Source organism: Limulus polyphemus, unplaced genomic scaffold (assembly GCF_000517525.1).
Source record: "Limulus polyphemus unplaced genomic scaffold, Limulus_polyphemus-2.1.2 Scaffold451, whole genome shotgun sequence".
Taxonomy (NCBI): Eukaryota; Metazoa; Arthropoda; class Merostomata; order Xiphosura; family Limulidae; genus Limulus; species Limulus polyphemus.
The window spans coordinates 124,907-137,958 of record NW_013666061.1 but is presented as its reverse complement, the minus strand read 5'-3'; the positions used below and the strand labels follow the sequence as shown (position 1 = coordinate 137,958).

Below are 13,052 nucleotides of genomic sequence, written 5' to 3'. Positions count from 1 at the left end.
TACTAATTTATCAAACAACTCTTGAGAACAGCAGATGATGGCAGTTTTACTTATTTTTGACAAACTGTAAATTAGTTGTTGGTGAATTGGTTATCTGGTGCTCTTTGTGGGTACAGAAACCTCTGATTTTTTTTTAGTCTTTTAATATCATTTTTATAAAAACTGAAAATAATTAAAATAAATAAGTTTGTAGTTTGTTTTCTGTAACTTCTTATTTCTCGTCCAGATTTTTATTTCACTTAATAGAGCAATGCCACAAAAAAGTAGATTTTCTTTTTTGTATCTGAGATTCAAAAGATAGTCTTGTAATTCAAAAATCAAACAATTTGTGTATTAGATAATGGTATTTTCAGAAACATTACTTAATTCTACAATGATAAGAGATATTGCCTTGTGCACAATTGCTGTAAATTTTCCTATGCATGCCACAAGCCTTGAAGAAACTCCCATCCTTACCTATATGTTACATGTATTGTGTCAGCCTATGATGTATTCATCATAATGCTGTAGTCCTCCACCATTAGGAGGGCAACACAACCTCCACGAGCACTAGCACATGATCATAGCCTCATTCTTTTTTCGGCACTGTCTGTGTTCAGATGTTTTTTCCTGTGCTTTACGAGATTCTAGTCACTTTGACTGCCTTTCTTTACTTAGTGCAATAGTAAATTTGTCCTCATTGCACTTTTGCTCCATCTATCTGTTTGCAACTTCTTTTTTCTCTAGCCATCCCATTTCTTCTTTGTGCTCCTTGAAACAACATTTACAACAAAAAAAAAAGTGTCCCAAGGCCCAGTCATTCTTCTTCAAGCATTTTCTTTAATTATGTCAATGGCAATTACAGGCACCTTATCTGTTTATGAAGCTGATGTTCAGTAGTTCTCTTTAGCTTACCTAGTATGGCAAATGCCTGGTGTATGATAGGTCTCAGGTTTCAATCTGAGGTGAGGTACTATGATTATAGTGAACATGTTAAATTATCACAATCTTATAGGGCTGTGGTGAACCATGGTGTTACAACATGTTCACTGCTGATGCTTTTGAAGCATGATGTTATTTTTATCATGCATGTAGTCAGTTACTCTCTACCTACTTCTCCAGTTCAGGTCCCTCATTATTCTTTTTTGTTGCCTTCTGTGCAGCCTGCCTCACCTGTGGACAGTTTTGACCAGTTTTTCCACCTCCAGCCTATGCTTCTAGCTCTTCTCTCTATGGTGAGAAACAGTGAATTTCTCTTTTTCAGTTTATCTTGTTCATAACTGAGGTAGTGACTTTCTCTCTCTCTTTTGCTTGTATATCATAATTACTCTTAGGTTGCTTTAATCTGTGAGCAGCCTCCTTGTAACCCACCTCTACATTGGTCATTGTCTTCCTTTTCCTTCTCATCTTTCTGACTACTTTGCTATGGCCTAAGGTCATGATTCTTCTATATGTTTTGAGCCCTATCTCTTGTGTTCCTTCTATTTGCTTGGAGTACTCTTCTTTCTTTCTTTCCTGCAATCTACTTATCTTAATGTTATTTTTACTCCTTTGCTGTACCTCCTCACTGTAGCTCTTCTTTGTGACCTTAATTGTTTTGATGGAGACATTCTTATTTCCCTGCCCCTTTGATTTCTTTCTCTTTCTCTAATGTCTCTGTTTTGTCTTGGTTCTTTTATTTTTTTAGGATCTCTTTGGTCTAGATGCTTTTCTGTGGGTTGTTCATTTCTCTTCTTCCTCTTTCATTGATCCAAGTCTTGCCCATTTACTCACTGTACCAGCCTTTGGGGATATTTCTGATTCATTGTCTTCATGGACTGGGACTGCTTGCTAGATCACGGGTACCTCTGTTGGCTACTTGACCTGACAGAAGTTCTGTGGGGCTAATCCCTCTCCTGTTTCTTGTCTTATTTTATCTACCTGCTATTCCCTCTCCCACAGAATGGGCCATCAAGACACTAGATAGTAAATCATCCTAGGAAACAATTCTAGGCTTTGAAACCTTTGGTTTCAAGCTCTTTCTTCATGTCTGTCTGTGCTTTTCATATGCCACCTCCTCTTTCAACTCATCTTCTCACTTATCCTATTTTTTTCTCTGATCCTCTGTACTTTACTTGATTTGTGTATAGAGCAGGCTTAACCACTTCTTGCATCTTCATGCCTTAAGAGAGAGAGGTTCTTTTGCTTGAGGGGTCTCAGGTCTCTACAAATGCGTCTCCTTCAATGGGCTCTAGAGGATCTGTAGCATATGTCCTTCAATCTCTTATCTACCCTTGTGCCTTTCTGTTCATCTTTCTCTTCCTATCTCTTGTGGTGGGTTGATCACTATAATATGACACAAAGTATTCCCCCCTTCCACCTAACTTGCATCTTTACACCAATGCCTTCCTTTCCAGTTGGAGGGGGAGCATTTCTTGTCACCTACACTTACTCTGGGGCCTGGTCTTTGGTGAAATGACCTCTGTTTATCAACATTCTCGAAATATCTGCAGCTTTTGAGGCTTATCAAAGTTTTCTGTTGCAGTTGTTGGGTCATTTCATGATGATCCTTTCTGACAATTTTATGGTTGTTTCTTACATTACTTGACAGGTAGGCTCCCATTTTTGGGACGTATGTATGCTTTACCTGTTTTTTTTTCTTCTGTAGCCCCATCCGTTTTAATGATTGCTGGCTACTGAGCAGTGTTATCCACACCTTTCATTTTTCCCTTTATTTTGGCTGTTTTCTCCTTCTACTTGCTTGTGGTCATTGTTGTTCAAACATTCATACCTTTTCCTTCTTTCATCTTCAAAATTATAAGGACCTGTTGTTTTGTCCCCTGACCAATTCTTTCTTTTGAAGACTCGGACTGCACAGAAGGGTGATCAGTTGTTTTCTCCCATCTCTCTCTGTTTCCTCATCATGCAATTGTTCCATTCCAAATTTTCTTTTATCTCCAATTTAATACATTCATTGCTATTCTTATCAAACTACCCACTTTTGAGTATGGGGAGGTGTAAGAAAAATGCTAAACCCATACTCCCCTCTTAGTGCCTACTGTTGAGATGGGATGTTCAAGACTGCTTCAGCAGTATATCTATAGAATTGATTCTTAGTCACACTACATATTCTTAATGTTCTGTCCAGCTTGGTGAGACATTACTTCCAGCACTAGATCTTCGCGATATCCTTTGCTCTACTATCTCAGTACCAAAGAAAATATTAGGTGAAGAGTATTCCTTGCCTGAGAAGGATGTGGTTTCCCAACAGATGCTACTCCACTGGGTGACTCCCATTCTCCTGGATAATGCACCCCATGGGATTTCTCTTTCTGTTGTTATTTCAGAAAATAGCTCATATTTGTAATTTATTACTGGCCCCTCCACCATCCTCAATATGGGGGTTCTAGCTCTTAGTGATGCAGAGAAGTGAGTAACATTTCTGAATTTAGAACTTTCCTTACCTGAAAATGTATTTCAGATAGGTACTTCCCTCTCTGCACAGCCTCACATTTTTGGAGCATTTCATCTGCCTGTTAAGAATGAGCATTGTGATGATTACATCATAGGCTTGCGCAATACATGTAGACGTGTAGGGATGGGAGTTTATAGCATGCATAGGAAATTCCATGTTGAATGCAAGATAATAGCCCTTAGTTGTGCAGAGAGGTAAATAGCTATCTGAAATACATTTTCAGGTACAAAAATTTTTAACTTTTGTGAAAATAATGGGAAACCAGTATGTTTTTTTGTATGTTTCATACTATTTAGATGCAGTGTATTTTGGCTAATATATGACAAAGTAACAATTAAGATGGAAAATTATTTTAACTTGTACCATTAACCTATTATTACTAGTTGTTAAAATGCATATATTATGACAGTGAAAGATAAATTTAATGTAATGGCTGTTAAGTTATTATGTTAAAAAAGATCAGTACAGCTAGTACTGTCAATCGACTGCATCAAAAGAATCTGATGGGGAGGTAGTTAATATTTACTGTTATTGACCAAAGTGTGTATTTACAAAGTATGACTATATAATTTTAGAAATAAAGTTTAGCAGGTTCAATTTATATTCTAGTGCAAGAATTTGGTCAAAAAGAGATTAATATTAAATAATTTTTATTGATGTTGTGGAACTAATGAAATTAGCTACATTTGATCCAAATATATATTACATCAACCTGCTGCTTTTTGTCGACATAATATACTCATCAGAATATGGGAGAACATCATTACTGGAACAAATATTCAGAGTAAGAAAGGACAGTTATCAGATTACTTTGTTGTTTGTTACTGTTACTGTATACAACTACATTTTTGTATTTAAATACATTAATTTATGGTTGTCACGTGCAATAATGTCATGATTCATTAATCAAATGTATCATTCTTCCTTTGATGCTAAACTTGTAGGTTGATAAGTATGATTACTTATAAGCTGATATAAGCAAGCTTAGATATCAGCAATTCCAGTTTAAATGGCTCAAATCCTCTATTTTTGTTTATACTGTCTTCTATCTAGCACTTTAGAATAGTTGTCTTAATCAAAAAAATGTTCCAATATGATACTTCCCTCCTCTCACAAGATTAGCTATTCTCGTTCATTGCTGCTCTCTAAATGCAAACTTTTTTATTATGCATGCCACAAGCCTTCTTCACCCCCTATTGGAATCAAAGGATTCCAATGTATATCTCATACAAATCATCGTGCATTACCTATTCACTAGTAGGATCATAGTACACTGTGACTCCCTCTATGTGCCTATACCAAGTTATCCCTTCTCGTTTGGCAGTGCTTGCACTCAGGTGTCTATTTTTTCATCTGTTTTTGTTTGAGTTTGTATTATCTCGAATTGGTTTAAATTAATTTACAATACTCAGTTGTTTTTTTACATTATTTCAGTTCACTTACCCATATTACAGTTACATTTCTTATTTACTTCAAGCGCTTTTGTTAACTACATCACCACGAATTCCAAAGTTAATGTCATCAGTTTGGGTGTCATATGATCGAGAGGCACTATACCACAGGCATCAGGTGCTGGTGACCCAATGGGAGATTTGTCTACATTTATTTGCAGGAAGATTGAATGTAATATGGGTCAACCTTTATCTCCAGAAATTGCCCCTCTTCCTCCTGAACCTGTGGAATCGGTTCAGGTTGATGACGACTCTTATCACCTGTTTCCACCTCCTGAATTTGCCATGCCTTCCCATACCCTCCCTGATGATTCTGTTCAGCCATCCACAGTTTTTGCAGACTTTATTTCTCAGGTATACGATGTTTTACCCCTTGCTCCTATATCTTATGACCTGTGTCCTTTGTTATTACATGAACATACTTCCCAATGCTATTTGGTGTTTCATCCATCCCTTGACATTTGGGTTCATGCTGACCAATTCAAATCTCAGTTTGGTGTTGTTGTTAGTATGCCTATTTCCCCCATGGGCTTCGGATCAGTCGGTCCTTGCATTTCATAGGGCAGACTGTCCATATGTCGACCAATAGCTGTTGGGTTCAGTTTTTGCCCATTTGGGAGCGGGCCACAAATCTCCCTTAATCTCACCCATGCCCAATTTTCCCACCTCCGTCTTACTCTCATGACCTTTTTGTTGTAGCTTTCTATGATCCATCTCCTGTCTGAGGCTCTTCACAGAAATCCTGAGGTGTTTTCTGGGGACACCCTCTCCATCCTTACCTTCTTGTTTATCGTCTTTGGCTCTACATACATGGTGTCTTTGTTGTTGGGACCTTTTAGGTCGTGATGCTGTTTACCTTTACCTGCTCCTTATCTCTAGGGTTTGCATATGGCTTTTCATCTTTGATATGGTCCCCGGAATCCTTGGTGTCTCGGGTGGCATTTGCCCAGCAACACTCTACCATTTCCCATCTAGTTTCACATTTATCTCAGTCAGAGCCAAGTGTGGCACCTATTTCAGTTTCCCATCCTTCTCCTTCCTATCCCTAACCTGTCCCTGCCTCCCGCAGTGCCACGGCTCACCGTTTCTTTTGACAACACACGATATGCCACCAACAGTTCCAGTGACTACCTGGTGGGAGCTCGCATTGCAGCCTTTGTTCATTGGTGGCGCCCTTTCATCTCTGATGTTTGGGTTATTCAGGTTTTGTCAGAGGGATTTGAAATTCCATCTCTTGTTCCAGGTACCTGTTTCCTTCCCTTCTCCTCACGATCCAGTAACTTGCCAGCATCTATCAGAGGCAGTACAGGACCTTCTCACCCAATAGGCTATAGAACATGTTCCACGTCATTCACCGGAGATTTACTCCTGTCTGTTTGTTGTTCCCAAAAAGACCAGGGATTGGAGGCCTGTCATTGATCTGTCCTGCCTCAATCACTTTGCTTACCTCCCATGTTTCACCATGGAGTTCTACTTCAATCTTCAGTGGGCTTTTTCACCAGGCCTATGGATGACCAAGATGGATGTTGACAATGCCTATCTACATAATCCCATCTCAAAATGCTCTTGTCTTTATCTTTGGTTCGTCCATCAAGGGGTAGTATTCCTCTTTTGCGCCATACTCTTCGGGCTGGCTTTGGCTCCATACGTTTTCTGTTGGGTGGTATGAGCTTTTGCTCTTCATCTTCATGCCCTGGGGCTGCATTTTCATTTTTATATGGATGACTGGCTGCTTCTTGCCCATTCCAAACAGGAGTTAGCCTGCCATACTTGTCAGTTCCTTCTCAAAGCAGCTCAGGTAGAGTGGTTGATCAAATTGGAGAAGTCCTTCCTAAGTTCTATCCAGTACCTTATACATTTGGGTGTCTTTTTCAACACTCGTCTCAGTCGGGCCCAACCTTCTCTCAGACTCCATTCTATGGAATTGTCATTTTGCCATGCCATGTCTGCTCCCTTACTTTCTGCACACAAGGTTCTGTTGCTTTTGGGAATGTGGTCTTCTATGACACCACTAATCCCCCTCTGCCATGCATACATGCACTCCCTTCAGTGGTTGTTTGGTGTTTTATGGACTATGCATGATCAATGGAACCTTGCTCGGGATCCCTTGGATATCCCATCGCCCTTCCTCTTTCCCTTGTAGACGATCTTCTTTGGTGGTTGGACAAGACTCGCACATTGGCAGGTGTCCTACTTCCTCCTTTTCATCAGGACTTGCATCAGTTTACAGAGGCATCCCTTCAGGGCTGAGGTGTGTGGGTCGATCACCAGGGTTGTTGGTCTCTAGATGAAAAATCTTTACATATCAACGTCCTAGAGCTCCTAGCCATTCATCAGGTTTGAGGCCACTTTCTTTTTCCACAGTGGTGGCTTATATCAATCACTAAGGCTGAACCCGGTTGAAATCCCTCTGTTTTTGAGCATTGGATCTCCTACATTGGGCCCACATACAACACATTTGTTTAATTGTGCATCATGTCTCAAGTGCTTTCAACCTCATGGCAGAATGTCTTTTCCACCCCAACAAGGTTTACCTGGTGGAGTAGTCCCTTCATCTCTCATTTTTCGGTGGCTTTGCAGTTTGTGGGGTGTTCCTCACATTAATGCTTTTTCCACCACCCTCAATCACCAGCTACCCCTATTTTGGTACCCAGTTTCTCATTCCCAGGCTTTGGCTATAGATGTCTTCAGCTAGGTTTGGGCACACAAATTCCTACATGTTTATCCTCTTATCCAATTACTTCATCAGGTAGTTTCCCTGATCCATACCATTTTATGCTAGGTCCTTCTGATTGCTCTTTACTGGCCAGCTCAACCATGGTTTCCTCATTTACTCCACCTACAATTATTCCCACCAGTACCACTTCATTTATTACCCGACCTCCTTCATCAACCCGGTCACCGGTTCTACATTCCACACTTCATGTCCTCTGTCTTCATGCTTGGCTTTTGTCTGGTCCTTAGCAAGGAGATTGATTTCTCTTGTCATTTAGCTTCTCATTTGTTCTAATCCATCTCTCCTTCCTCCATGTTACTGTATCAGTGAAAGTGGAAGATCTTTTGCACATGGTCCCAGACTTGGTGTTTTCTGGCTGCTGTAGTTGCTGGTGTATCCGAATTTCTCACGTGGCTTTTTGACTGGGGGTCTTCAGTCTCCTTTATTTCAGGTTATTGTGCAGCCTTATCCCATACCTTTCGCCTTTCCCATTACTGCAGGATTTTTGTCTCATCCGTCCTTACCATGTTAATCCATTCCTTCTGGATTCAATGACCTGCCATTCCGGACTGGGATATTAATGAGGTCCTCCATTACCTTACTTTACCTCCTTTTGAACCTATTTCCTCATGTTCTTTGTTTCACATGTCCCTTAAGGCTGATTTCCTTCTCCTTCTGGCCTGTGGGTGTTAATGGTCTGATTTGTTCGCCATCAACGTTACAAGCAAACTTTACCACCATACCTATCTTCTACTTTATCCAGATTGTCCATTTCTCCTCAGAACCTCAGCAGCTCGTGAGGGTAACTCATCTCTTTTTGCCTACTTCTCTACCCTCTATTTCTCATCTCTACCCTGTCCTGATCCAAATAGACTTCTATGTCCTGTGTGTGCCCTTCATTGTTATATTTTCTGCATGGCTTTCTTCCATAGTTCCCATTCCCATCTCATTATTTCCTAGCAACCCTTTTCATCCAAGGATCTCTCCCATTTTACACTCATCAATTGGGTTCATTGTTTGATCCAGTTGCCTTAATCCCCTTCCCAGCATATACTTTGTACTGTGTTATCTCATCAAATCCAACACCTCACATTTTCCCTCGTTTCTCGTCTTTGCTTATATAAGACCTGTTTTCAGAATGTCCAAAGGTCATGTTTACCCTAATCTCAGTTGCAAATGCAAGGTTGGAAGGTGTGATGTTTACATCAGTTGCAAATGTTGCAGATGTAGTCATGATGGGGGTTTCTGTTGAAATTTATGAAATTGGAAAGAGGTCATCCAAAAACATTAAATTCAATAAGAAAAAGAAAACAAGAGAAGGAATAGTAGGAATAAGATACTTTGTTCTCCTAATTGTAACCACTATCATTGTTTTAAATCATTAAGTGATTGAAAGACTGAGATGGGTTTTACCAAACCTTACCATATGAAAGTTAAAAGAAATAACTGAACATCAATAAGTGTGCAAAATGTCCTAAGTGTCATGAGTGTATTGAAAACCATTCTTATAGTGCAAATAAAGGTCAAAATGGAATGGGCCTGAGAAAAAGTAGCCTAGCATTGGGAAGACTTTTCATTAACACAGATTTTTTTTTAGTTTCATTGCACTTTATAAAAGAAAAGGTCAAACTCGAAGGTTATAAAAAGTTTTATATGAGAAATAGTTCTTCCAGATTTTTCTCTTCATCCAAGTTGCCACTCGGTTCCAGAATGTCAATTTCTGTACAATTGAGTCGCAGTTTTAGGGTTTTAAATCTTGTGTGATGTTATTGTTCAGTAATTACCTAATAGTTTTTCTCATAATAGGAACAGCTGTTCACAAATTTTGTTCTGTATCTATTGTAAATTTTTATAAATTGTAAAGATGTTTTATTTTTTATATCTAGTGTTCATTATTTTGTGTATATCAAATCTCAGTTTCATCTTGATTTGTGTATATCTGTGTAGCTGTTTTAATTTATTGTTGCAGGGGGTGTCTCAAAAGAAATTCTTAAGCCAAGATCAAGTGACTATTACAACTTGAGGTACAATGAAAAGAAAACGGGACGTGCATTGTTAAGTAAAAAGGATAGATTTCGACGTGTCACATATAGGTCCACTAAAGAAGATAAGAACGAAATTAATCCATTTGCTTATACAACTGAAAGGCAAAATTATTAGAATACATTAGTTGGCAAACGACTTCAAATAAATCTAAACATTGATATTATGTTTATATATATATATATATAAAAAAAATAGCTAAATTTTCTTATCTTCAGCCTAAAGTTCATGAGAAACATGGTATCTTTGTATTCCTCTCTTAAGTAGATTAAAGTAAGTTATACTGAATTCTAGTGGTGACTAGAAGGGAAGTGCATTCTCTGCATTATATAATGTTTTTTATCATATGGTGCCTAATATCAGTTTAAATTAAATATTATATTTATTTTTTGAATGTAGGAGATGAATAAATTTAGCATCTATGTCTGTCTACTATGTGTGTATATTTATTTTTTCAGCTTTCAAATTAACACTTTCCACTGAAAGATCAGAAAGTTAATTTAACACTTGATTTTGTTCTGAAAATAGTGATACTTCTTACTAACCCACTTGTTTTGGAATTATTTATCTTTTTTTTTCTGTTGGTTTTAATAAACTTGGGTTTCTTGTATTTAAAGTGTAACCAGATAAACTAAAAGCTAATTATTTGTTTACAAAAATAGCGTTCTACTAGTATTTTGTTCTATCAAGATACTGAACTAATGTATAAATATTTCTGTAAGCTGTACTGTGTTTTAAGTTCACTTCATTTTTCATCTTTTCAAAGAAATGCCTGGTTTATGAAGAATAATTTGTCGTGATTATTGTTATGTATGTCAAGTGTATTGTTACTATTGTTATTTGAGCTTATAAAGAGTTCCTGAACTATATGAGTATAGGCATATGTCTCTGTGATATCTGCTGTTGTATGTGTCTAGACTGTCAAGGATCAAGATCATACAATTTTATTTGCTGCTTCTCTTAAGACTATTTTTGGATAAATTATAACCAAATTGTATTTATATGTTAAAGCAAGTGTATTTATAATAGTAAACGTAGACCATTAAGCTTTAATGAGATTGGCTGATGTATGTCAAGAAAGCAAACATTTATCAGCCAGTTATGGTGTTTAGTTATTTACTGAATATGAATCCTTAAGAGCTACACGTACAGTTAAAGAATGACAGACCATTAAGAGTGGTCCATAGTGTTTACCTGTCAATCTCCATTACTTCCCAAATGAGAAAGATAATAGGCTTGATTTAGGGCTTTTTCTTTTACCACATTAGTAGCTGAGCTCTGTTAATTAAACTTTTTTCATGAAAAGTAGATATTAGTTAATAGTTAAGATTAATAGGAGGATCTTTGTATGATTATTCAATTTATAACAACTAACTTGTTTCTGAAGTATTTCTTCAGCATTATTCCAAGCAGTAACAAAATGTATTACACGTTCCTTGTTTAATGTTCATTTATTCTATTAGTCATATTCCTTATTTAATGTTGCATTTTTTCTACTAGTCATCTTTAGTATGTTTTTAGTTAAGCTACTATTAATTTCAACAATAATAATTAGAACTTTTCACTGCAGAATCTAAGTTTTTAAAATAACTGAAAATATCTTCAGTGGTGTCTCTCACTTTTGTAAGAAAGAAAAATTGTGTAACCTAATTTTAGTTGTACCCTGAATTATTTTACAGGAGATTGAAATATTGATAAACTTTTGTGCATTCCTTGGGAGAACTTCTCATTTTTTAATTATTATTTTAAAAGATATTTGATAATGCAACAGTAGAGAAAATTTCACATTTAAAATGTAAAACTACTAAAGACATTTAGTGAAATTGCAAGTATGAATGATGGAACTGTTAATCTTTCACATACTAGTTTTATTTTTTCCAAGTAATTTCAATTTTCAATGTTTTGGGGACTTGTTTACCTAAGTAAAAGATTTTGAATAGGCAAATATCTTATCATGAAAATTGCATAAATGTTTTATTTTAAAGAACAATCATAAAGTTATTAAACTTCTTTATGCTCTTTGTTTTAATTATAAAGATGAATACAGTTTATTGTTCAAAGTCCCAATATTTTGAAAGTTTTCATTTATTATTGAAACATTTATCAGTTTAAGTGAGATGTATTAAGATACATACATACTTCAGTCAAAATATGTGCCTTTAAGCTTAAGTCTAATAAAATAATAATGCTGTGCAAATGTCTGGATTATTACATCATTAAAAATGGGATGGAAGTCCTATTCAGTATATACTAGTGAGATATTTAACAGTATTCCTTACTGTTGCATTATCTGTTCTGTTATGTATTACAAGTTATATATTTATAAGGATAAGTTTGTGAACCCTAAATATGACGTATTAATACAAACATCATTTGCAGTTTGCAGATGGAATATCTAATTCTAAAGAAATTAGTACAGTGCTGATTAATGTCTCGGTTCTGGTTTTATAACTTTACTAATGTACTACCACAAACACTTAATTCCACCACTAGAATCAGTATCAAGATTTTCTAGTATAAACTGGAGATTTTTTTGATAACTCATCTAGTCAAGAAATTTGCTATAAGTTTATTTTGTGATAAAGGGATGTAAGTGTTCTAGTAATATGCTGAGTGAAAGATTATGTAAAGGAATATCTTTTAAGGCTTCCTATTGATAAGTCATATATGTTGATGAATAACTCTTTAGAGATCCTTAGAAAACAAAGAGCATTATAGGCTACATTTCATTAAGAAAGTGATTTGATAATATAATTTTCTTGGATATTAGAAATGCAGTGGAGGAAAATTACACAGAATGACTATTTGTAAAAACAAACATTTTAACACAGTGCATTATCAGATAATCCAAAAGAAAATCATTTGGAAAAAATCTTTGCTAGTAATATAACTGATTATTTATATTGTAGCTAGTGCAACAGATCTCTAGGGGTTAATACTGCATGTACAAAACCCTTCCAGCCAAGCCCTTAAACTGGTAGGGTTGGCTTTATTTGCAAATTTGTTACAAAAATATATATAAATATATTTTTTTTCGTTAAAGCTGTTCAGTAAAAGTATTCTGGCAACTCTTCATTGTCTCTGACTGAATCACTTTTTAATACCTACTGATATTCATTGCATTTACTCAGTACATCTATCAATGACAATATGTAACTTAATATGGAGCAAGCTTGGTAATGCTTTCCAGATATTCCCATCTAGTAGTAATATATTAAATATGCATCTTTTGCCCTACCATTTGTTACCATTCTTCAGTAACAATGTTAAATGTTTCACAATTATAGTTGTACAAAAACATATTTTGACTGACATTTGTGAGCTTTCATCATTAAAGGAAAATTCCATTTAACATATACGAAGTTGTTTAGGTATTTTTTTAATTACAAATATATATAATACTACTAGA

At 36.2% G+C, this 13,052-nt stretch overlaps 1 protein-coding gene across 5 annotated transcripts in view; it reads left to right on the top strand.

Annotated features, from left to right (window-relative positions):
• Positions 1–12,704, top strand: part of LOC106458360 — a 142,917-nt gene extending 130,213 nt beyond the window's left edge. For all 5 annotated transcript variants that reach the window (XM_022384553.1, XM_022384552.1, XM_022384549.1 and 2 more), the window contains one exon: positions 9,570–12,704. In XM_022384553.1, coding sequence (XP_022240261.1) covers positions 9,570–9,760 — 191 coding nt within the window. In that variant the 3' untranslated portion in view covers positions 9,761–12,704. The remainder of the gene's footprint in view (positions 1–9,569) is intronic.
• Positions 12,705–13,052: the final 348 nt, after the last annotated feature.